The sequence below is a fragment of the Erinaceus europaeus genome, chromosome 5, assembly GCF_950295315.1.
Source record: "Erinaceus europaeus chromosome 5, mEriEur2.1, whole genome shotgun sequence".
NCBI classification, from domain to species: Eukaryota; Metazoa; Chordata; class Mammalia; order Eulipotyphla; family Erinaceidae; genus Erinaceus; species Erinaceus europaeus.
In genome coordinates, this window is record NC_080166.1 from 3,292,719 (window position 1) to 3,318,991 (window position 26,273).

At 49.2% G+C, this 26,273-nt stretch overlaps 1 protein-coding gene across 2 annotated transcripts in view; it reads right to left on the reverse strand.

Annotated features, from left to right (window-relative positions):
- The window catches only part of OXCT1 (3-oxoacid CoA-transferase 1), a 121,278-nt gene extending 95,582 nt beyond the window's left edge, over window positions 1-25,696 (reverse strand). For both annotated transcript variants that reach the window (XM_060190991.1, XM_060190990.1), the window contains exons 1-4: window positions 25,541-25,696; window positions 11,957-12,065; window positions 9,878-9,968; window positions 2,044-2,179 (exon numbers count right to left, since the gene is read on the reverse strand). In XM_060190991.1, the coding sequence (XP_060046974.1) occupies window positions 2,044-2,179; window positions 9,878-9,968; window positions 11,957-12,065; window positions 25,541-25,618 (414 nt within the window). In that variant the 5' untranslated portion in view covers window positions 25,619-25,696. The remainder of the gene's footprint in view (window positions 1-2,043; window positions 2,180-9,877; window positions 9,969-11,956; window positions 12,066-25,540) is intronic.
- Between the last annotated feature and the right edge of the window lie 577 nt (window positions 25,697-26,273).

Consider the following 26,273-nt stretch of genomic DNA (forward strand, 5'->3'; position numbering starts at 1 on the left):
GGGCAGCAAGCAAGAGAAAGGTCGTCGGTCAGACTTTTGAATAAGGACACACAACCGCGGAGAGACAAGGCTCCATGTCTCCAGGGACCCGCCGCTCTAAGCGGTGTTGAGAGCTGGGTGGGTGTCGCTGGCCTTCACTGCCACCAGACAGGCTGCGAGGGCAGCTGTCCACGGTGTCAGCCCTCTGGACAACTCTGCTGACGTCACACTCACAGTATAATGGCTTCTTTGCTTTCTCGTGTGTCTTGTCTCTCTGTGTCCCACTGGTTTCTTGGCACCCTGTTCTACATCACTCTATAATTTTAAAGATTTATCTACCACAGGAGAGGGAGAGGGGCCGGGTGGTGGCGCACCTGGTTGAGTGCACGTGTTAAAACGCACAAGGACCCTGCTTTGAGCACCCGCTTCCCACCTGCAGGGGATAAGGTCTGCGAGTGGTAAAGCAGGGCTGCAGGTGTCTCTCTGTCTCTTTCCCTATTTCCTTCTTCCCCCTCGATTTCTGGCTGTCTCCATCCAGTAAATAAAGATTTTAAAAAAAAAAAAGGGGGGGGGAGAGGGTTGAGAATTAAAGATGGGAAATAGAATGCAGGATGGTTATGCAAAGAATATTTCATGCCTGAGGCTCCAAAGTTCCAGGTTCAATCCTCCATGCCACCCACCACAAACCAGAGCTAAGTAGTGCTTTTGTTTTTTTTTTGGGGGGGGTAGTCAGAATGGGGGAGGAGGGTTGGGGTAGAAAAAGAAAAAAAGGAAAAGAGAAAATGCAGATGACCAGAGCACTTACTGCTCACCTCTCCCAGGGGGTGTTGCTGGGACTCGAATCTGAAGGCTCTGGGGTCTTCAGTGAGCAATTTAGTACTCTCACAACTGAGCTATCTCCTTGCCTCCTCACTGCCCTTGAAGTATTTTTGAATCAATTTTCAAACTGCACAGACAGCCTTAACTACGCAGATTTAAAAACAAGATCAGAACATAATTAAAGCTTGTGTCTTGCCAAATCAAAAAAAAAAAAAAAAATCTGGTGTGATACAAATACTAAGTTTATTTCAAACCTAATTTTTCCACACACTCTTCCCCAAGTTACACTTCTGTGCAGTCTTTCCCTGGGGAAATAACTGGCGTTGAAAACTCCTCAACGCCTTTTTCAACACTGAATGTGGCTGGTAAGGTCCAGTTACATCATGATCCAACTAGGTAACTGACTGGCTGGTCAGCAGTAAGAACTGGTTTAGTAAGAGAGAAAGAGAAACACCTGCCCCACAGCTTCACTGCTTGTTAGCTCCTCCCCACCCCTCCCCAGGTGGGGGCCAGGGGGCTTAGCCTGCGCCCATGTGCATGGGTGTGTCCTACCCACCCCGTACAGATTATTAAAACTCATCGAAACTATTATTATTATTATTAACCAGAGCACTGCTCATCTCTGGCTTATGGCTGTGCTAGGGTGTGAAACTGAGGCCTTTGGTACCTCAGGCCTGAAAGTCTTTCTGTATAACCATTGTCCCCTCTGCCCAGCCACAACGAGATTCTTTCTAGGACCTTCCTCAAACATGTCAGTAAGTCATGCGCATATGCGCAGTGCAATGTACATTATAGTGCCAAACTTGAAGGTTTGTCAAGCAGCCCAGATGTTTTTATAAGGGGTGTGTTTTCTATTCTAGCTCACTGTGACAGAAAATATTCCCTAGCAACGAACAGGTGTGATCTGCAAAGAAAATGCCTCAGTTTGGCAAAACAGCATCCTCTCTACCTGATCTCTCTCTCTCTCTCCCTCTTGTGTGTACACACACAGAGAGAGAAAGAATAAAAGAATATATTTTTATGAAATTAACAATGTAAAATAAAAACAAAGTTGAGCGTGCATGTTACAGTGCACAAGGACCTGGGTTCGAACCCCTGGTCCCCACCTGCAGGGGGAAAGCTTTGCAAGCGGTGAAGCAGGGCTGCAGGAGTCTCTCTGTCTCCATATCTCCCTCCACCCTCTTGACTGTGGGCTTTCTCTATCCAATAAATGAAAATAATGACAATAAAATAAATTTTTCTTACCTGAGGTGTCAACTCTACTTCTAATTCACCAGCTAAATACTGTCGTTCAAATTCTGGATTCTCTCCCACGTAGGAAGAGATCATACGTTTTATCTGCCTACTGTGAAGTAAAAGGCCTAATCCAAAGTTATCCACCCTAGAAGAAAGAAAGACACAGCTCACAACCAAAGGAACATCTTTAAAAGACATTAACATCACTTACAAAGAAAAAAGATATTAGGGCCAGGCGGTGGTGCACCTGGTTAAGCGCACACACTACAGCGCTCAAGGACTCGGGTTCAAGCCCCTGGTCCCCACCTGCAGGGTGAAGCAGGGCAACAAAAGGCAAAAAAAAAAAAAAAAAAAAGAAAATATTAAAAACAAAACAAAACAGGGGGGCCTGGTGGTGGCGCACCTGGTTGAGCGCACATGTTACAGTGCACAAGGACCCAGGTTCAAGCCCCCGGTCCCCACCTGCAGGGGGAAAGCCTTACAAAGCAGGGCCGCAAATATCTGTCTCTCTCCCACTCTATCATCCCCTTCCCTCTCAATTTCTGGCTGTCTCTATACAATAAATAAATAAATATAATTTTTAAAAAATTTAAAAAAGAGAGAAGCAGATGAACAGTGTCGTGTTCAAAGGTCTAACACACTGTGATGGTATCGGGAGTCCCCAGCTAAGCACATCTGGAGCCTGATCCGAAGGCAGAAGGGAGGCTGGATTGCCATCTGCCGTAAGCCAAACCAACAATAAATTCAGTAGAAATCTCAGGTATGAGGGCCAGGCGGTGACACACCTGGTTGAGCGCACAGGTCACAGTGCGCAAAGGCCCGGGTTCAAGCCCCCAGTCCCCACCTGCAGGGGGAAAGCGTCACGAGTGGTGAAGCAGGGCTGCAGGTGTCTCTCTGTCTCTCTCCCTAACTCGCCCTCCCCACTCAATATCTCTATATCTCAATATCTCAATGTCTCTCTATCTCTATTCAATAATAAGCAAATATTTACTTAAAATAAAGAGGGGGGTTGGGCAGTGCAGCGGGTTAAGCGCATGTAGCACCAAGCACAAGGACCGGTGTAAAGATCCCGGTTCGAGCCCCCGGCTCCCCACCTGCAGGGGAGTCGCTTCACAGGTGGTGAAGCAGGTCTGCAGGTGTCTGTCTTTCTCTCCCCCCCTCTGTCTTCCCCTCCTCTCTCCATTTCTCTCTGTCCTATCCAACAACAATGACAGCAATAACTACAACAATAATAAAAGAACAAGGACAATGAAAGGGGGGAAAAAAGTTAAAAAGTAATAAAAATAAAATAAAGAAATCAAGACATACGATTCAGTGAAGAGAATCAGAGGTGAAAGACAGGGAGGTCAGTTAAGAGGCTTCAAATAACCCTAAGGAGAGATCATGGGGCCTGAATGAGCAGTGAGCAGGACAGAGTAAGAACTATTTGAGGAAAGTAATAGCCTTTCTGGTCCTCACGAAGGACCTCACCTACTCCACAACTCTGGCTCTGGGACGAGAAAAATCAGCTTCACAGTCACTGGTGACGGCCACTCTCACACAGACACCTTTTCCAACTTCTCTCCACCCTCCTCTACTGGGTGCTGCCTCCTGCTACCCCAAGGATGTACTTTGGATAAATAAGAGTCAGGCTGGGAGTGTGGATCCACCTGCCAACGCCCATGTTCAGTGGGGAAGCAATGACAGAAGCCAGACCTTCCACCTTCTGCATCCCACAGTGACCCTGGGTCCATACTCCCAGAGGGATAGAGAATAGGAAAGCTACCAGGGGAGGGGATGGGATACGGAGTTCTGGTGGTGGGAACTGTGTGGAATTTTACCCCTCTTATCCTGTGGTTTTGTCGATATTTTCTATTTTTTATTTTATAAATACATGTTTTTAAAAAAACTCCCCAAAGCTTTATGATACACATGGCCACCAGGGGGCGCCAGATCACTCCGGTTTCGGCAGGGAGCACACCAGTGTTGGGACCTACAAGAATGATTTCCCCTTGAAGCCCTCAACCTTTCTTTTACTTCTTTTACTGTGTTTACTCTATTTGTGACTTAATATTGATTTACAAAACTCCGTGATGACAGGGACAGAGTACCACACCATTCCCACCACTGGAAACATCTGTGCTTCTGCCAAGGTCACAGCTGTGGGCGACTTATTTCTTTAATTATCTGTCTATATATACACACACATATTTGCTCTTTCTTTCCTGTGGTTCTGCCTTCTCTTCCTTTCTAAGTCACACCTACACCTATTACTACTTCAGAGTCTCCTTCCTTTTTTCCTCTTCTCTCTCCAGGTCCTAAGGGAGTTAAGAGTTCAGAGCCCTCTGGTCATCTTCCCCCATCACTTCTCTGGCCTCTGGGAGGCAGGATGGACCCAGGGTCATTATGGGGAGCAGAAGGTGGTAGTTCTGGCTTCTGTAATTGCTTCTCCACTAGACATGGGCTTTGGCAGGTGAATCCATCCCCCCATCCTGTTTCTGTCTTTCCCTACTGGGGCAGGGCTCTGGGGAGGGGTGAGAAGCATTCAGTTCTTCAGCTTAACAATTCTATATCTCAAAAACCTCACTGCCACAGACAGCCTCCCTATCTCTCACCCCATGGCAGTCCCCAATCTACAGGTGCTCACTGAAATAATGGAGCAATCTTTGACTTTCACTCACACTCAAATCTACCAGCGAATCCTAACTCTGCCTTTGGTCTTTATGTTTACCTGTTTTTGCTTACTTCCCCAGCCCTTCTGGCCTCCTGTCAGTTCTTTCCTTCACACACACACACACACACACACACACACACACACACACACGCACACACACACCAGCAGCAAACAACCGGAGGACTTTTGCACTGGCCTGTCTCTGTACTGAAAATCACGCCACCAATGTCTGCCCTGCCTAGCCCCTCAGTGAAACCACTCCATCACCCTGCCTTGTGCCAAAAAAAAAAGTATCCCTGGTGAGTATGGACCCACCTGCCAATGTCCCTGTCCAGTGGAGAAGCAATTACAGAACAGAAGCAATTCATAGGTGGTGAAGCAGGTCTGCAAGTGTCTGTCTTTCTCTCCCCCTCTCTGTCTTCCCTACTTCTCTCCATTTTTCTATGTCCTATCCAACAAGGATGACATCAATAATAGCTATAACAATAAACAATAAGGGCAACTAAAGGGAATAAATATTTTTTTTTAATTTTAAAAAAACTATCAGAAGAGATCTGTGTACACCTATTTTCGTAGCAGCACTGTTTGTAATCGCCAGAAGCTGGACGCAATACAGATGTCCAACATCGGAGGAGTGGCTTAAAAAAAAATGTGGCATATATATACAATGGAATACTACTCAAATGTTAAAATGACGTTGTCTCCTCTGCATCCTCTTGGATGGAACTCAAGGACATCATGTGGAGTGAGAGAAGCCAAAAAGAGATGGACAGATACCAAATGCCCTCACTTATCAGCAGGACTTAATACTGCAGGGAGAGCCCAGAGGGAGACAGGGACTGGACATGGTGTACTGCAGCAAAGCAAAAGATTCTGGGGACGGAGGGGGAGGGCAGGAAAAAAAAACTCTGGGAGCCTGTTACATCATGAAATTGTCTGCATATGACAATGACTGCACTGTAAGGCATAACTCCCTAAATAGTTTTTTTAAAAAGACTTTTCTTACTGAATAAAAGCTGTGTATGTATGTATATACATTTGAAAATTCTATTTCAAAAATTTTTTTTAAAAAAAGGTTTTTTTGGTGAATTTTCAGTTACCTAGTAAATGCCCATGGGTGGCATCTGGTGCCCTTTCTAACAGTCTAAACAATGAAACACCCCACCCTGGTGGATATGATCCATTCTTCTCTGTGTGTTTAATTATCTACAATTCCCACAGAGCTTATATCCAACCCATAATCCACCAAGTATTTCTTCACTCACAGGTTTGGGAAGTTTTTAATCCACTTTTCAAGGATCTGTTTGACTTTCAACCTATTACACATTTGAACTTGGCTCTGCTTACAGATCACCTCTCTGTATCTGTTGGTTTTGGCCTGGGCAATGGTTGCATGTGACTTGTGTTTTGTTTCTGGACTAGCAACTTGGCAGGACAACCCAGCACTCTGTAAGATGTTCAGCACTGACTAGCACCTGACCAGGTGAAAAGCCAGTATTCATGCTTCACAAAGCGCTGTAACTTGTGGTAACTGTCCCTCTTGCCTACTCCATCCCAACTCATATATTCAGCACGCGACTTTTGGGTTTGTTGCAAATGCTGATGACACCAAAATGAATAAGGGAACTTCCTACGGCACAGAGAATAAAGGTCTGGGGGGGGGGGGGCAGCAGTACACTGGGTTTAAGCACGCACGGCATGAAGTGCAATGACCCTTGCAAGGATGCCAGTTCCAGTCCCTGGTTCCTGCCCCCTGCAGGGGGTTGCTTCACAAGCAGTGAAGCAGGTCTACAAGTAGCTTTCTTTCCTCCTCCTTTCTATTTCTCCTCCTCTCTCAATTCCTTTCTGGCCTATCCAATTAAAAAAAAAAAAATGGGAAAAAGTGGACTCTAGGAGCAATGGATTTGTAGTGCAGGCACTGAGCCCCAGTGATAACCCTGGAGGCAAAAGAGGGAGAGGGAGAGGGAGAGAGGAGGGAGGGGGGAGGATAAAGGTCTGTGTGGTCATGTGCAAATGAGGGGCAATTTAACTAAACGCATGGCATCTGGAGCGGGAGACAGCATAATGTCACGCATAAAGATGCTTGAGGCTCTGAGGTCTCAGGTTCAACCCTTGGCACCAAGAATAGCCAGAGCTGAGCAGTGCTCTGGTTTAAAAAATAGTACTAACAATGATGATAGCATAATAGTAATAAATAAAAGTAGCAATATATTTTTTAAATGGCATTTAATACTATTACATTAAACACCTTGTAGCTTTTTGTAAAGAGACTGATTACCTTGTCCTCAGTAACCCACATCTTGATAACATACCTAAAGAGACAACTATTATCTTTTCCCTTCAACAACACAAACATGGTACTCAAATATTTGAGTAATTAAATGAAGTTGAAACCCAACAATTCATCAGAGGTAAGCTGACAGGCATTGGAAAGATATTGCAGCCACTGATGGTCTGCAAATAGTCTTGACTTTCTGAATACATGATTTATTTATTTGTTTATTTATCTATTTATTCATGAGAAAGATAGGAGGAGAGAGAGAACCAGACCACTCTGGTACATGTGCTGCCAGGGATTGAACTCAGGACCTCAGGATTGACAGTCAGTGCTTTACCCACTGGCCTCCTCCCAGACCACCGAATACACAATTTCAATTAGCATACAAGTCTCCAAACAGTTTCAAAGCTGGGGCCTTGAAGCCTTGCAGCTGAGGGTCCCACAGGAAGTCCCACAGTGCTGGAAGTTAGAGGATCAGCTTGTAACACATACAGGAAAGAATCAACACAAACATTCGGCAAGCAGAGGATGCGTACTCCCTGGAGGATTCACAATAGCAGAGAGCTCTCTGAAGGCTGCCAGGCTCTGTGACCAGATAAGGATTCCTTGAGAATGTGTGAGACTGGGAGAGATGTGGATACTCAGAAAAAAAGAGGCAGCAGAGCCCTCTGGATGGAAAGAATAGCACAGTACTCTCTGAACAAAAACAGCATAAATGGAGGGTTAGTTCTGTTTCCTAAAGAATCTGTGCTATTTATTCTGAACTGCACGCACAGTGACAGGCTAAACTGCCAATTTGGTTTGGTTCACTTTTTTAATTTCTCATCATCTTTATTTATTCACTGGATAGAGAGAGCAGAGAGGGAAGGGAGTGACAGACAGGAAGAGAGACAGAGAGACACCTGCAGCCCTGCTTCACCACTCACAAAGCTTTCCCCTAGGTGCGCCACCACCCGGCCCCATGTTTTTCTACAAATATATCTTAACGTGCATGCCGCTATTAGGATGGCATGCTTAGTCTGATCACTTGGAAATGCAATGCCTTCTTCTTTTTCTTCTTTGTTTTTTCATTGCCATGGTTTTCACCATCCTGGGCCAACGTTTTCAGGCAGAAACATAAGGAGAGAGGAAGAAGAACAGAAAAAGATGCCATAGCACCAGGATCCCCTCAGTGCAGGGTTTGAACCTGGGTCCTGCCTGTAACACGGTGAACACGCCATTCGCGTGAGCTGTCCTGCCCACTGCACTGAGTCCCTTCACTAGTGTCTTGAGAGCTCGCTCGTTCACTGCTCCCTTCTGCTATGGAGGCCCAGCATGTGTCCAGTGATATTCCTTATCCGTCATCTTGACCAACAGCATCAGCAAACAAAGCTGAGATGCATTTAGTGTTTGCCTTCCTTTACAAATAGCTACCGCTGGGAAAGGGGAAGATCAGCTCAAACAAGGAGGTAAAGCGCCTGATGGCTTTACTCCCGGAGGAACAGAGAATTAAGTCAATGAATGTGAAGAGAACTGACTGTCAACCTGTTTCTAAGACTGTGGGAGAACTGGAGTGGTTCTCTATGGGGGTGGGGGTAGGGACATAGACCTTTGGTGATTGGAAGGGTGAGAAAAAATAAGTAAACTTTTTTTTTTTTTTTTTGCCTCCAGGTTTATTGCTGGAGCTTGGTGCCTGCACCACGAATCCACTGCTCCTGGGGACTATTTTTTTCCCTTTTGTTGCCCTTGTTTATCGTTGTTGTTGTTGCTATTGTTGTTGTTGTCTTTGCCGTCATTGTTGTTGGCTAGAACAGAGAGAAATGGAGAGAGGAGGGGAAGACAGAGAGGAGGAGAGAAAGACAGACACCTGCAGACCTGCTTCACCGCCTGTGAAGCGACTCCCCTGCAGGTGGGGAGCCGGGGGCTCGAACCAGGATCCTTATGCCGGTCCTTGTGCTTTGTGCCACCTGCGCTTAACCTGCTACACTACTGCCCAACCACCAGGTAAACATTTTTTTTAAAAAAAGTTAGTGAAAGTGTAATGTGCATAAAAAAAAGAAGTCACCTGAATGAGCTCTTTGGTTATGGGTTAAAGTAAACATTTTTGTAGTCTCTTCAGAAAATAATAATAAACAGACATCCACAGTAACAGAAAGTCCCATCTCTAAATTTTACAATGTCAAGATTCAACTTCTGTTTATGAGTGGGATCATATCGTACTTGTCTTTGCCTTTCTGACTTGTCTCACTTGACATAATTCCTTCTGGCTCCATCCAAGATGGGTCAGAGAAGGTGGGTTCATTGTCCTTATGAGCTGCTGACTTCCCTGGGCAGACGACCCCACCAATGTGTCCTGGAGCCCCAATTCCCCAGAGCCCTGCCCCATTAGGGAAAGAGAGAGACAGGCTGGGAGTACGGATCCACCTGTCAACGCCCATGTTCAGCAGGGAAGCAATTACAGAAGTCAGACCTTCCACCGTCTGCATCCCACAGTGACCCTGGGTCCATGCTCCCGGAGGGTTAAAGAATAGGAAAGCTATCAGGGGAGGAATTTTGGTGGCAGGGTTGTGTGGAATTGTACGTATCTTATCCTATGGTCTTATCAATATTTCCATTTTATAAATAAAAATTTGGGGGGAAAATGTCAAGATTCAATTCGAAATGCATATTTTCGCTTCAACAAAACATTTGAAGTCTAGAAAAACATAAATGTCTCAGATCAAGATAGAAAACCACACCCCTCTGCTCTATGCCAGACTGTGAAGGACTAGCAGAAGTCTGGATCAAGGTCACCTGCAGCCTGGGGCTGTGTGGGCACTCCCTTCTGACGCGTGAGCAGGGCTCCAACGTCAAGGTGGGTTTTCATCCCATTGATAGTCTTTGTCTAGGACCTGTGGAGAATCAGCGCTGTACAGCTTCGGAAGGGCACTCACCCGGCATTGTTGCTGATGGCAGTGAGATCCCTCACCCCGGTCTTCAGCAAGGCCCCTATGAGGTTCTCTGGAATCCCGCACAACCCAAAGCCTGTGGGGAACCAGAAAGGCAGACAGCTCGTGAGTATGGCGATGCTCTCACAGGGAAGCGTGTGTGCTCCTCTCCTTCTTCTCTGCTTCCAGGGTGGTCCCTGGGGCTTGCTGCCTACAATACAGATCCACAGCTCCTGGCTGCCATTTCTTCCCCTTACACTGAACAGGACAGAGAGAAATTGAGAGAGGAGGGGGCGGTAAGAGAGACAGACAGACAGACACCTGCAGACCTGCTTTGCCGCTTCTGAAGCGTCCCCCCACCCCCTGCAGGTGAGGAGCCAGGGGCTTGAAGCCAGGTCCCTGCCCTTAGTACTATGTGCACTTAACCGGGTGAGCCACCGCCCGCCCCATGTGTGTTACTCTTTTAAAACTACGCATGAGTAGACCTACTGAAATGCAGACATGTCTCAGAGAAACCAATGAATGTGCTCAAATGGTTTTTTTTTACAGCATATCAAACATCACCGTCAAGCTCTTAGTTCATAAGTATAAATTCAGGGGCTGCCCAGTTACTATGATTTCAAATATGTAAGCCTCAGGAGGCTTCACAAACTTGGGCTGTTCCAATAACTTTCTTTTTTTAAAAAAAAGCTTGTTTTATTTTCTTAGTTTACTTTTTAAGGTTTTTAAGTATATTTTGATTTTTTAATTATTTATTTTTGATAGAGACAGAGAGAAATTGAGAAGGAAGGGGGAGACAGAGAGACGCCTCCAGTCCTGCTTCACCACTTGTGAAGCTTTTCCTCTGCAGATGAGGCCCGGGGGCTTGAACCTGGGTCCTTTGTACATTGGAATGTGTGTGCTTAACCAAGTGCAACACCAGCCAGCCCACAATTTTCTTCACAACTTCCACAATTCCTCAAGTAGTATTAAGTTTAAAATGATCAATGACTAATTAATTGATGAAACAAATGAATAAATGAATGAAAAGTAGCCTTAAAAATAAATCCTGATTTCCAAGACCAAGGCCCAGAGATCCCAAGAAATTTATAAGAATCAAACAGTGAGTGCAGTAAAGGTGTGAGCTTGGTTCTAGGAGAGATTCCAAACAAGTTCCAATACCTGATCATAGGCTCACCCACAAAGACGAGCTTATTTGCTCTCAGTCTCAGAAAGGGAGGGGCAAGGGGCGGCTAGGAGTAGGCTCCATGCAGCTGTGTTAAGTTAGAGATGGTGTCGTTTGTTTTATGAGGGATTTGAATTTAAATACAATTCCCAAGGGTCTAGAGATTTTTCAGTTACTAGTATGACATCACCATTTGTATTTTATTTTATTTTTGTTTATTTTTTCCCTTTTGTTGCCCTTGTTTAAGATATCACCATTTGAAGCCTTCATTTTTCAGGAAGGAAGGAAATAAGGAGGGAAATTATTCAATTTCTCCCTCTTTTTTTTTAATCTTTATTTATTTATTAGATAGAGACATCAGACATACAGAAACAGAGAGGAATGGGGAAGATAGGGAGAGAAGCAGATACCTGCAGCCCTGCTTCACCACTTGTGAAGCTTTCCCCCTACAGGTGGGGACCAGGGACTTGAACCCGGGTCCTTGTGCACTATAACATGTGTGCTTAACCAGGTCGCCACAACCCGCCCCACTCCCCTTGATTTCTCTCTGTTCTATCAGATTAAATAAATACATCTTTTTTAAAATATAGATGTTACAGGAGTCAGGCGGTAGTGCAGCAGGTTAAGCGCACGTGGTGCAAAGTGCAAGGACTGGCATAAGGATCCCGGTTCTAGCCCCTGGCTCCCCACCTGCAGGGGAGTCGCTTTACAGGCAGTGAAGCAGGTCTGCAGGTGTCTGTCTTTCTCTCCCCCTCTCTGTCTTCCCCTCCTCTCTCCATTTCTCTCTGTCCTATCCAACAATGACGACATCAATAATAACTACAACAATAAAAAGGGCAACAAAAGGGAAAAAAATAAATATTTAAAAATCAATAAATAAATATAGATGTTACCACAAAAGAGAATACAGGACCACTCACCCCCAATCAGTAGTGTAGCCCCGTCAGGGATGTCCTTGACAGCTTCTACTGGATCCTTGTACAGTTTGGCATGGCGGTGCGTGCTGGTTGAAAAGCAACCAGCACAGCCCTAAAATCAGAGAAAAGGGGAAAAAAAACTTGATATAAGTCATCATGGGAAGACACAGCTGTCGTCTGCATGTATAGGAGCTTATACAAACAGGAAAAAAGCCACCGCCCGTTGTCTGAAAGGGTGGGATGACAAGCAGGTCATTGTAAGACTGGCAGGAAGTGCTGTGCACACAGTCAGCACTAGAATCCTCCCTGTGATGGCTAAGAGGAAACTCTGCCATCTAGGGATGAAAGGAGAGTTCCCGTGGACTCGGACTCCAACTCACAGAAACAGCCCTCGGGCTTCAGTTTCTGCAAGGAGTGTGGCCTCCCATCCAATAGCAAACGTTTTCTGAGAAGGTACCCTGTGCTGATCAGTTTGCTATTTATTCTCATCTGGTAACTATAACGTAACAGCTTCTCTAGATGATTTCACGTAGAAAAGCCAATAGCACAAATGCTGCAGGCCCTAGACCTCTAACCGATCCCTCTCTCCGCCATCACTGGTCACGTCCCTCAGGAACGTCACCACAAGCCCTCTGTGGTCTCTCCAGGACCTGCCCTCACTGCAGAGCAGCCATGGTGGCGACTCCCCACTCTCTGAAGGGAGGCTGGTCAGCCTGCTCTGCTCCTCGAGGAAGACGGGTCCTGACATGAGAGCAGCCTAGAATGTCCCCAGCTGTGCCCATGGACTGTGAGCTCAGACTGACTGTCAGGGACTCAGACATTACACAGATAAACATATACGGGCCTTGGGTCAGGGGCAAGTGGTAAACAGTTAATGTTATTCATAGATTTTCCTCACGATTAGAAGCTACTCTCTGCCCTAATCTAACTTTCTAGTCCTTTTCTCAACTCAACACCATCTTCACAGACAGTATTTTTGTATCCTTGTCAGCTAGCAAACTCAAGCAAAGACCACTCAAGCCCCTAGGAAGATTCCTAAAATAGACTCCCACACTTCTGTCTACCCTAAGGATCCCTATTCTGCTCTGCTTTATTCCTACTTTTTGGCTCTTGTTTATTAATCATTCTGTCCTACTTCACATCTTACTGCCTTTCAGCCACCCAGTGGCAGACACTGTCATGACACCATCCTGACTTCTCTGGGCAGACGACCTGACCAATGTGTCCTAGAGCCTCCCCTCCCCAGAGGGGAGACAGAATCAGGCGAAGGGTGTGGATCAACCTGCCAGCACCCATGTTCAGCAGAAAACCAATCACAGAAGCCAGAACTCCCACCTTCTGCTCCCCATAAACAGTTTTGATCCGTGTTCCCAGAGACAAAGAAATATTAGGGGAAGATGACCAGAGGGCTCTGAATCCCAACTCCATCAGGATCCTGAAAGGGAACAGGAAAGAGGGAGGGACATGTGGATGTAGTAGTAGGTGTGGGTGTGACTTGGAAAGGAAGAGAAGACGGGACCATAGGGAAAAATGGTCAAATATAGACAGGTGTTTGTAGAAATAATAGTTAACCCCCATCGGCAACCTTAGGAGAAGTGCTGTGGCTTCCAATGGAGGGAGTGGGGATCCAGAACTCTGGTGGTGGGAACGGTGTGGAGCTGTACCCTGTGATCATCTAATCTTGTAAATCAATATTAAGTCACTAATAAAATTTTTTTAAAAAGAAGAAATAGAGAGAAGGAAAGAAAGAAAGAAAGAAAGAAAGAGAGAGAGAGAGAGGAAGGAAGGAAGGAAGGAAGGAAGGAAGGAAGGAAGGAAGGAAGGAAGGAAGAAACGTAGGCCCTGATTCACTTCTGGACATCAAAGCAATGCTTCTAAACGAGCAGACAAAAAGCCACAGTCCTCTCTGAGGCTTGAAGCTTATGGAGGCTGTAAACAAAGGGGGGTTAGGAGACCACTAATACTATTAACTAAGAAACAAGACTAGAATTGCCACAAGTAACTATTTGCTATAAGGCAGGTTGTCTTGGGAGCACAGTGGTCAGTTTTAAACTGTTCCCTTCTGCCTGTGCCCTGCATGACAGACATACAGGAAAATCAGCAGGTCAATGAAGCTGCGATCAATCACTCGGATCCACCACCACCTCTCCATTAATATTTTCCACCGGGAGGGGGAAGAAAGGCAAAGAAGTAGAGAGCAGGAGGCCTGGATCACAAGTCTCTGGTTCTTACACGCTTCCACCCACTGCCTCTCAGGCCTGAAGGGGGAGTCAGGAATTAGCAGGCATGCATTTCTTGCTCTAAAAAAAATAATAACTCATACTATACAGTTCCTCTTTATGGCGTCCAAAGTCAAACAACACTGACAGGAAAGAAATGGTATACGGAGGAGGAAGCTTCACTGAAGCATAGCGGTAAGAAAAGAAGTGACTGTTTCCCGAGTCGGCTGCCTGGTGGGTATCTCACAGTGCGTCCACCCAAGTCACCGACTCAGACAAGAAATGGGACTTGGCCAGCCTTCCTGAACGTCCTGTACAAATCCCTTCAAGTCTCCCTTCCCTTCCACTACCAAAGTCATCTATCTTTCTCTCTGTCTGTCTGTGTCTCTCTCTCTTTCCTTTTAACTTTGAAATGCTTTCTTCTTATTATTGTGATTTGTTCCCCTTCTTGGAAGAGGATTAATGGTTTCTAGTTGATAGTAAAAGCTCTGACACCCCCCCCCACCTAAGTCCTCCTCTGCCATCATGTTCTAGGACCTGAACACACACCCCCATCACCCTCTGCAGAACCCTTTACTTTGGGTCAGCCCACCATTTATTCATCGTAGTGTCCATGAGCACAAAAGGCTGTTTAGAAGAACTGTGCTGGAAGGCAGCTGAGGTTGACAGAGGTGAAGCTTACATAAGTGGCTTTGTCCCTTTCCATCTCGGCCTTGGCCAAGGACATGTGAAGGGAGAGAAGTGCCCTGGTGCCCAAAACAAGGGAGAAATGGGGGGAGAGGCCACGCTGGAAAGGAAAACCCTTGCACCAGAGGGAGCTAGGTCTCTGTCCTACCCTCAGAACAGCCAGGATGCATGTGATACACTGTTCAACAGAAGCATACCCATACACAATATCTCTCTTATTTATGTATCTGCCGCCAAGATTATCGGATTATCGCTGGGGCTGGTGTCCAAGAAACACACCACTCCACTCCCGGGGTTCTTTTTTCTTTTTTCCCCTTTTATTGTTTTCTTTCATTTGATAGGGCAGAGGGAAACTGAGAGGGGAGAGAGAAACAGAAACACCTGTGTCACTGTGTCACCACTTGTGAAGCTCCCCGCGACCCCTGCAAGTAGGGAACAGGGGCTTGAACCCGAACCTGGGTTCTTACGTACTCAATCAGGTATATCAACTCCTGGCCCCGCAAATAGACAGATTTTAATCTTGGAAATTAAACTTCATAGCCTGAATCAAAAAGTCAACAAAAAATAAAACGGGGGCAGGTGGTGGCACACCTGGTTCAGTGCACATGCTGCAATATGCAAGGACCCAGGTTCAAGCCCCTGGTCCCCACCTGTGGGGTGGGGGAGGGGAGTGGTGAAGCAGGGTTGAAGGTGTCTCTCTGTCTCCCTCCCTCTCAATTTCTCTCTGTCTCTACCCAGATAAATAAACTATTTTAAAAAAAAAAGAAAAGAAAGGAAAGGAAAGAAAAGAAAAAAGAAAACCGAGCAGCCAGATAGAGTGCATAATTTCCCCCCAGAAAACCGAGCAGCCAGATAGAGTGCATAATTTCCCCCCAGAAAACTGAGCAGCCAGATAGAGTGCATAATTTCCCCCAGCATGCGCGCGCACACACACACACACACACACACACACACACACACACACACACACACACAGCTTCACCACTCTAAGCCAACAATTTCAGATAGAAGGAGACAGAGAGAAGAATGAACACCACAGCCCGGAAGCTTCCTCCAGTGTGGGTGGGGGGCCTGACAAAGCAGCTGCCTGTCTGGGTGAGGGGTCTTGACAAGGGCGCGGGGCACACTTTCCAGGCTCACGCCCTCCAACCTCATGCAAGAACCGTGAAGCAGTGTTATAGTCAGTCTCTCTCTTTCTCTCTCTCTCTCTCTTTCTCAATCAGAAATTAAAAGGTGGGGAGCGTATTTACCAAGAGCTGTGGAATTATGCAAACATGAAGTTCCAGTACCAAAATAAGTACAATTGTCAATAAAATAAAAATCAGGATAATACCTAGCAAATACAAAAGAGAACAATAAACAGATTATTAATCCAGCTGAGTCATGCTACAAGCTAGCTTTCTGCAATTTAGCAAGCTCCTGTAGTCCACCCCACCCTACGAGACCACAAGATGCCAGGTCTTGGTCTCCAAGCAGAGGGTCCACCGCACTATGAGGCTCTGTGCTGTCCCACAGCTCTCCACGGGACCCTACACCTGGAGAGGTGGGTAGACAGACACGGTACACGGAAGAGCGCAACTCTGCTGCCATTGTTTCCACTTAAGGGTGAAGTTACGCCATTATCCTGTAGACCTTAAAACATATACAGTGCTGTGGATCAATTCTATTTCAGTACTTTTTTTTTTTAAGATGAAAAAATTGCAATGAATAAACGGCTTGGCTTCTTACCATCATCCACCTCTCCCAACACCCATGAACACACAAAGGTGAAAGGTCTTAGCAAGGTAAAAGAAAAAGGGGGAGGGATTGCACCCCTTAGTGACCCTGGGTCCATATTCCCACCGGGTTAAAGAATTAGGAAAGCTGTCAGGGGAGGGGATGAGAAACGGAGTTCAGGAGGTGGGAATTGTGTGGAGTTGTACTCCTCCTATCTTATCCTATGGTTTTCTCAGTGTTTCTTTATTATAAATAAAAATTAAAAGAAAAAAAAGAAAGAAAGAAAATGGGGGGGGTTGGTCCACACCTACGTAGTCAGGTAAAGATGGGGGAAATTTAGGTCACCTTGAATTTTTTTCTCCAGGAGAGGAAATTATATGGAGAAATCAACAGAAAACCCATTGTTCCAACATTCCCAAAGATGTCTTTTAGATTCCTGAGAAACAGAAGAAAAATGGGTACAAAGTATTAGGAATTTCATTCCTTTCTCTCAGGTGATAATCAGTGTCTTCATTATAAGCCATCATGAATGACTGAAAAGGCTGCCTCGGGTCCCTCAGGTCCCAGAATTTTATCTCAGAAGTACTTCAGAAAAGACTGGAAAGGCTAGGTGGTGGTGCACCTGGCTGAGCACACATTCACATGCACAAGGACCCGGGTTCGAGGAGGTTCCGGTCCCCACTGAGTAAAGCAGTATTGCAGGTGTCTATCTCTCTCTATATCCCCCTTCCCTCTCGATTTCTGGCCATCTCTATCAAATAAATATAGACTTTAAAAATTGTTTTTTTTAAAAAAAGAGTGTTTTGTCTTTATCCAGATGACCAGAATTTAAAAGTAATAAAAGTGACTATTGTTTCCAGGGAGAATAAAGGGAAGTTCAAGATACGGAAGAATACACTGGCACTCAACTTTGGCCTATCCTTTTTTTATCTTTACTTACTTACTGGATAGAGACAGCCAAAAATCGAGGGGAAAGGGGATGATAAGAGAGGAACTCTATAGAAGTGGAACTCTAGACACCTGCAGCCCTGCTTCACCACTGGCAAAGCTTTCCCCCTGCAGGTGGGGACCAGGGGCTTGAACCCGGGTCCTTGTGCATGGCAACATGTGAGCTCAACCAGGTGCGCCACTGCCCGGCCCTTGGTCTTTCCATTTCTTAATCCCTCAGCTAACAGTGTTTGTTATAGCAACATCTGATATCTATCTCCTGAGAAGTCAAATGTGGCAAAACAGGCCACAGCCCAGCAGTCTTAAAGCCTGAAATGCCCTTGTTTCGCTGATCGGGGAGATCAAGATAAGTAGATACTAAGATAGATACCAGTCAGTGCCAGGCGTGCCTGTCTGGAGGCTCCCAGCGATGCATGCATCAGCCCCAAGTGCTGGCTTCTCTGCCTCTCCTCTCTGTCTCTCAGATGAGCCTCTACCTCAAAGTAAATATATATATTTGATTCAAACTCTTCTCTAGTCATATTGCATGAACCTCACTTACTTACTTAACTTCTGAGCTGCTTCTGGAGGAGATACTGGCTGGGGTTTTATGTTCAGAAGAGGAAAATAACTGCTTCCCAGGAAGACAGCAAGGACGAAGTAGAATCTGTGAGCTGCCTTGGAGACGCAGCCACTGTCCCCGCTCCTCGCGGCGAGGGAGGCGGACAATAAGAGGTGTCAGAGTGCACTTTTCGTTTCTGCCTTCCCCACTCAGCCCACACACACACAGAGGAGCAATGAAGCAAACATAACGTAGCAGCTGTAAACTGGCCCCTGCAGAGGCGTGCGCGCAGACAGTGAGACAAAGAGGAAGCAGGATGTCTGAAACCAGTCGCACTAGGGGCGCAGCTATGCCGGAAGTCCTACCAGTTGCTTCAAGAGGTTAGGAGTTGGCAACCCAGAGACAGCCTCTGAGTTTATTCTCTCTCCTGACTTCCTCCCTCTCTGCCCACTCTCTCCCCCATTCCCTCCCTCACAAGCCAAGGACCATCCATGCAACATCTTCCTGAGACTATGCAGGGAGAGAGAAGGAGAGGGAGAGAGAGAGAGAGAGAGAGAAATGTCTCCAACAAAGAAAACCTATGCATTTGCTTTAGTAACTGGGTTTAAAATAAATTCCTAAATTGTCCTCTACTTCCCAAGAGAACTCAAATACAAAAACAGTGATGTGACCACATGCTACAAAAATAAAAGAACTTTCAAGTTTGCAGAGGTCACGCGGATAGTTTTTTCGCCAAAATCTTCCTTTAGATTCATGTCATGAATTCTATTTTATTGTTACCACTATTACTACTGGGGAAAATAATATTTCTATATGAGAGTTTAATAAATAATCAAAAGTTCTAGAGTGCAAAAGTGTTTTTTTTTTTTTATTTACTATATATACATATGGGGGTTTGTAAAGGAACCTCTCCTGCACATCTTGACCCATACTTCCAAATCCATATGTCTGGCTTTTAAGGCCTGGTCCCACTGCTGAACCTACATTCTTTTTTTTTTTTTTTAACTTTTAAAAAAAAATTATTTATTTATTGGATAGAGACAGCCAGAAATTGAGAGGAAGGGGGTAACAGACAGGGAGAGAGACAGACAGACACCTGCAGCCCTGCTTCACCACTCATGAGGCTTTCCCCCTGCAGGTGGGGACCGGGGACTCAAACCTGGGTCCTTGCGCCCTGTAACACATGCGCTCAACCACGTGCGCCACCACCCAGCCCCTGAGCCTACGTTCTGTCTCATCACCAGGACAGACACCTGGCTAAGCTCAAGGACCCAGGGCCCAAGGCCCTGCCCCACTCACAGGGGGAAACTCAGTGGGTGAAGCAGGGCTGCAGGTGTGTCTATAGCTCCTTTTCCTCTTAATTTCTCTCTGTATAGATAAAAAAAAGTCACTATCTCATTACCTACCAATTTAGGATCTCTCTCTCTCTTTTTTTTTTCCTCCTGGTGGCCTTTTTTTTCCTTCCATTTTACTAGACAGGAGAGAGAAAAGTTAAGAGGGGAAAGGGAGAGAAAGCAAGAAAGAGAGAGAGAGAGAAAGAGCAACCTGCAGACCTGTTTCACTGCTTGTGAAGCTCACCCCGCCTCCCTGCAGGTGGGGAGCTAGGGCTTGAACCGGGATCCGTGTGCAGGTCCCTGTGCTTTGTACTATGAGCACTTAACCAGGTGTGCCACTGCCTGGCCTTCTGGATCGTCCTTCTTTCTGACCACTTCTATTTTTCTTTCATCTAAATTTATTTTCCCCATCATTCAGTAGTCTAGAAATTAATAAATATACACTTTGCTTTAACAACATACTTCTTTCAGGGCAGATCCACAAAACACACAAAGAGGGAGAGGGAAAGGGAGAGGGGAAAGGGAGAGGGAGAGGGGAGAGGGAAGGGGAGAGGGAGAGGGGAGAGGGAAGGGGAGAGGGAGAGGGGAGAGGGAGAGGGAAGAGGGGAGAGGGGAGAGGGAGAGGGAAAGGAGAGAAGGAGAAGGGAGAGGGAGAGGGGAGAGGGGAGAGGGAGAGGGAAAGGGGAAAGGGGAGAGGAAAAGGGGAGAGGGGAGAGGGAAAGGGGAGAGTGAGAGGGAGAGGGGAGAGGGAGAGGGGAGAGGAGAGAGGGAGAGGGGAGAAGGAGAGGGGAGAGAGAGAGGAGAGAGGGAGAGGGGAGAGGGAAAGGGGAGAGAAAGAGGAAGAGAGAGAGGGAGAGGGGGAGGGAGAGGGAAAGGGGAGAGAGAAAATAACCCAGTCTTCATGAAGTAGACGCTATTTGCCAGGACTCAGAAAGCAGCGGGACACTGCCCACTGTCAAGGTCTGATAAAAGAAGCATGAAAGAGAGAGGCCAAAGGGAGGTAGATGAAAAGAATCATGCTAGATGGGAAAGGCAATAAAGTGTGAATGGAGACACACAGACGTGAGAAAGGAATATGGTTGTGGCTGCCAAGAGGTGGTGGTTTGGAGTGTTGAAATCCTTTGGCTGTCTACCCGGCAACGGACCAAAGCCTTCAAAGGAGGGTAGCTAGCTCAGCCTGAACCCAGCACTGCCCATTAGGCACTAAATGTGTCAGAAAGAGCCCAGACACAATTCTCTGCCCTTGTGCTGTGCTTTGTTTTCAAGGGAGCATCCACACACTGTGTTCTGATGATGCTGGAGGAATGCTGACACACTAGAGAACCGGGGAGGGAGGCAGAGAAGCTGCCCAGTGGAGCAGACACCATCCCGACTCTGCCTGCCAGGGCTAAGCTGCTAAGAAGGGAGGGTAAGGACTGCAGAAGGCAGAGCTGCACCTGAGAGAGCGGAAGTGGGAAAGGCCCCCGTGTGCCAGGGGAACAGGGGATGAGGTCCCAGGGGGAGAGTTCACCACGGAGATCAGACCTGAGAGGGAGTCCAGAGCAGGTTATAAGGTTATGAGGGCCAGGCGGTTGAGCGCATATACTACCAAGCGCCAAGGTCTGGGTTCGAGCCCCAGCTCCCCACCTGCAGGGGTCCGCTTTATGAGCGGTGAAGCAGGTCCGCAGGTGTCTGTCTTTGTCTCCTACTCCTTATCTCTGTGTCCTCTCTCAATTTCTCTCTGTCCCAGCCAGCAAAAATGAGAAAGGAAAACATAGTGCTGGCACTGAGCCTCAGCAATAACCCTTGCGGCAATAAGAAGAGAAAAGAAAAGCAGGGGGTCGAGCGGTGGCGCAGTGGGTTAAGCGCAGGTGGCGCAAAGCGCAGGGACCGGCGTAAGGATCCCGGTTCGAGCCCCCGGCTCCCCACCTGCAGGGGAGTCGCTTCCCAGGCGGTGAAGCAGGTCTGCAGGTGTCTGTCTTTCTCTCCCTTTCTCTGTCTGCCCCTCCTCTCTCCATTTCTCTCTGTCCTATCCAACAGCAAACAACATCAACAATGGCAATAATAATAACCACAACGAGGCTACAACAACAAGGGCAACAAAAGGGGGGAAAAATGGCCTCCAGGAGCAGTGGATTCATGGTGCAGGCACCAAGCCCAGCAATCACCCTGGAGGGAAAAAAAAAAAAGACAGGAGAAAAATGTTCAAGTGCAATTTCATTAATGTTTTTGTGGCCATCATTTCCTAAATTAAGTAGGAAATAGTAGTCAGTGTACCGTCTAAACAGCATGAAGGTAACTTTAGACAGTCCACTGTCATCTCTCTCTCTAATCTCTCTCAGGAAAGCTCACAGGTTACCATGTTCGAGGACTGAGGTTCAAGCCCCTGTCTCCCCACCTTCAGGAAAGAGGTTTCACAAGTGGTGAAGCAGTGCTGCAAGTGTCTTTCTCTCTCCCTGTATGTCTCCCTATCCCCTCTTAATTTCTCCCGGTCCTGTCAAATGAAAGAAAAAGAGGGGGGGGAAATGGCTGCCAGGAGAAACGCATTTATCCAGCAGACACCAAATCTCAGTGATCACCTGATAGTGATAAGAATAAGTCTATGGGGAGTCGGGCTGTAGCGCAGTGGGTTAAGCGCAGGTGGCGCAAAGCACAAGGACCGGCATAAGGGTCCCGGTTTGAGCCCCCGGCTCCCCACCTGCAGGGGAGTCGCTTCACAGGCGGTGAAGCAGGTCTGCAGGTGTCTGTCTTTCTCTCCTTCTCTCTGTCTTCCCCTCCTCTCTCCGTTTCTCTCTGTCCTATCCAACAACGACAACAATAATAACTACAACAATAAAACAACAAGGGCAACAAAATGGAATAAATATATAAAATAAATATTAAAAAAAAAAAAGAATAAGTCTATGTTAGTGGTTCTCCAAGTGCGAGCCTCAGGCCACCAGCATTAACACGACTACAAATGTCCCCTTACTAAGTATGTCCCCTTACTAAGTATGCTGCCCCAATCTTGGGGGCCTAGCCGTCTGCTTAATATGCAGCCTTCACAGAATTCTGATGTACACTCAAGTCTGAGAGACTTGTCTAAAATAAAGAAATCTCATTTGACCAGTTGTTTACACTAGTAGAAAAATCCTCGGGGGCTGAGCGGTAGCGCAGCAGCTTAAGCGCACATGGCCTGGAAGCTCAGGGACCAGCACAAGGATGCTGGTTTGAGCCCGCCCCCCCCACCACCCCCTGCAGGGGAGTCCCTTCACAGGCGGTGAAGCAGGTCTGCAGGTGTCTGTCTTTCTCTCCCCCTCTATCTTGCTTCCTCTCTCCATTTCTCTCTGTCCTATCCAACAACAACAACAACAAGGGCACAGCAAGGGCAACAAAAATGGGGAAAATGGCCTCCAGGAGCAGTGCATTTGCAGTGCAGGCAACGGAGCCCCAGCAATAACACTAGAGGCAAAAAGAGAAAAAGGAACGGGAAGGGAAGGGGAGGGGAGGGGAGGGGAGGGGAGGGGAGGGGGAGGGGAGGAGAGGGGAGGGGGAGGGGAGGGGAGGGGAGGGGGAGGGGAGGGGAGAGGGAGGGGGAGGGGAAGGAGAAGGGGAAGAGAAGGAAAAATTTTCAAGATTACTATTTAAGTCTGCCCGCAGGGTTCTCTCATCCATGTACTGTGGGTCTGTCTGTGCTACGCAGGAAAGGTATATCATGTCATGAGCTGGAGAATGAAGTGCACAGAACTGTCAGCACCCGTAAGAAACTCCCTTGTGGTTAAGAAAATGCCACATACAGTTGAAAAGTTAAAGAGTACACTTGGCACAGCTTGGCACTAGCAGGAGCGAAGGACTTAAGGGTTCACTGAAAGGTTAACTATTATATACCAAGCATGAGGGGGTACTGGAAAACAAAAGTTTGAGGTTATGGTAATCAAACCTAAAAGACAAGTTTCAACACAGCTATACATTTTCAATGAGACAGCCTAACCTATAATTTGTAAGTTTTCTAAGAGGCTTTCTGGGCTTCAAAATGATCTTGATGATACACCTCTGGCGGAGAAAATAAGTAAACCACACTTGAGCAATTAGGTAACTGCCAAAGAGGGGATGACCTTGACCTTGGCAGGCCCAAGGTTGTTGGGCTGTTGGGGTTTGCATTCCTGCCTGCACCCATTAAGCAATTTGACCAAGAGCTACTTGTAATTATCAAACTGCCTACTTAAAAAAAAAGATGATGAAAATGGTTAAAGGGAATTGTATGTTACAAAATTCCGGATAATGCCATTGTGGCTTGTGAAACAGTACTTGAAATGTCTTAATAAAATCTCTCTGGAAACTGATCCAAATAAAAGAGTTTCTGTGTTCAAATTTAAAATAAGAATGCCTCTTATAACAGGCATCTTCCAACCAGGACTCGGCATCCAGATTTCTGCCCCCCCCCCAAGTTTCTAAGACTCTCTAGAACTTTTGAATCACTCTTCAGCATGAGTGTGTAATCGCCATAAATAAAGCTGGTGTTGCCTTCCCATCACATTTCTTTCTCTGTTGAAAAGGATGGAGGGTAACATAAAATAACTAAACTGGAGAAAGGGAAAAAGAACAGGCACCTCGACAGGCAGGATGACCTCCTTCTTGCATGAGTTCAATTTCAGCCTGCTGGTACCACGACACTTCTGGGCCGGACCACTTGAGGGCACCAAGGGGAATGATGCCAAATGTTTCCATAAAAGTACTAAGCCACTTCCCCCAATATTCTGCCTGGTTGCTTCTGCCACTTCTGCGCAATTAAGTGCTTCTGTTTTCAATCACTCTCAAGTCCCTCTGAGGCCACAGTTCCCAGAGACAGGACCCACAAAATAGAGGACAATGGGCTATGTCCGGGGTGTCGGTGCGCAGGCAGCGTGGGGGGGGGGGGGGGGCACACACCGAGAAGTTGCATCACTGTCCCGCTCCCCTTTCGAGCAAGGGGCTCCCACAGTTACCAAGGAGGCCCAGGCGAGCCCCTCTGCTGGACCAGCTCCCCCATTTGGAGGTCCTCAGAGCAGAGCCCTAACAGCAAGGCGGACTGACCGGGCAGGGCTGGGGGGGTCAGCACAGAGGGGCAAAATGACCGGTCCCGACAGCAAAGCTTTTACTGGGCTTCGCAAATAGAAAACGTCCAGCTGCACCCTTGCCGGGAGGCCCTGGAGAGAGCCCAGCAGCTGCGCTCCGCCTGGGGCTCCAGTCCGCCTGATCCCCTTCCCGCTGCCCCGCTGCACCCAGTCCTGGAGGAAGGGGCGCGGCACCCCACCCACAACCAGCCCGCGCCCCGGCCCGCGCCCGGGCCCGCGCCCAGCCCGCGCCCCAGCCCGCGCCCCAGCCCGCGCCCAGCCCGCGCCCCAGCCCGCGCCCAGCCCGCGCCCCAGCCCGCGCCCCAGCCCGCGCCCAGCCCGCGCCCCAGCCCGCGCCCCAGCCCGCGACCAGCCCGCGCCCCAGCCCGCGCCCAGCCCGCGCCCCAGCCCGCGCCCCAGCCCGCGACCAGCCCGCGACCCAGCCCGCGACCAGCCCGCGCCCCAGCCCGCGCCCAGCCCGCGCCCCAGCCCGCGCCCCAGCCCGCGCCCAGCCCGCGCCCAGCCCGCGCCCCAGCCCGCGCCCCAGCCCGCGCCCAGCCCGCGCCCAGCCCGCGCCCCAGCCCGCGCCCCAGCCCGCGACCAGCCCGCGCCCCAGCCCGCGCCCAGCCCGCGCCCCAGCCCGCGCCCCAGCCCGCGACCAGCCCGCGACCCAGCCCGCGACCAGCCCGCGCCCCAGCCCGCGCCCCAGCCCGCGCCCAGCCCGCGCCCCGCCGTGCGCCCCTGGGCGGTGCACTGAGCCTGGCGGCCCTTGGCCGGCCTCGAACTCTGGGCCCCACGAGGCTGTCCCCGCAGGAGACCCCAACGCAAAGGCAAAGGCGCACCCTGGAGCCTGGCGTGGCCGGGCCCCGCACCGAGTCCCCATGGGAGGCCCCCGGCGAGGCCCGGGAGGACAGGACGCGGGCGGGCGGGCGGGCACGCTCGGGTGCGGTGGGCGGGCGGGCGTGCTGGGTCCCTCGGCCTCGTCGGGCCCCGGGGCGGGTCGCACGCAGGGTGGGAGCCCGCGGTCGACAGCAGCCGCCCCGCCCGGTGCCCCGCGCCGCCCCGCACCGCCCGCCCGGCGCCCCGGTTACCTGGGCCCAGACGCCCTGCGCGCCGCGGGCCGGGCCGCACAGCGGGCGGAGGGAGCCGAGCAGCCTGAGCGCCGCCATGTTCGCGCGGGCGGGAGGAGGCGGCGGGCGGCCGGGAGGAGGCGGCGGGTGCGTGTCGGGGGCGCCGCGGCGGGGCGGCGTCACAGAGGGCGGCGGCGGGAGGCGGGAGGCGGGCTGGAGGCTCGACCGCGGGTGACGCCCTTGGGACCGCCCGCCCTCCTGCCTCCCGCCCGCGGCGGCTGCGCCCGCCCTGGGCGGCGGGGCCCCGGGTCGGGGCTGCGGGTGCGGGGCTGCAGGGCTGTGGGTGCGGGGCTGCGGGTGCGGGGCCGGGGCTGCAGGGCTGTGGGTGCGGAGCTGCGGGGCTGCGGGTGCGGGGCCGGGGCTGCAGGGCTGTGGGTGCAGAGCTGCGGGTGCGGGGCCGGGGCTGCAGGTGCGGCTGCAGGGCTGTGGGTGCAGAGCTGCGGGTGCGGGGCCGGGGCTGCAGGTGCGGGGCTGCGGGTGCGGGGCTGCGGGTGCGGGGCTGCGGCTGTGGGTGCGGGGGTGCGGATCCGGGGCTGCAGGGCTGTGGGCGCGGGGCTGCAGGGCTGTGGGCGCGGGGCTGCAGGTGCGGGCCCAGGGTGCATGTGGGGCCAGGGATTCAGGACTTTGGATGCGGGGATGCAGGGTTGGGGCTGCAGGGCTGCGGGGTTTGGGCTGCCGGTGCAGGGTTGCGGGT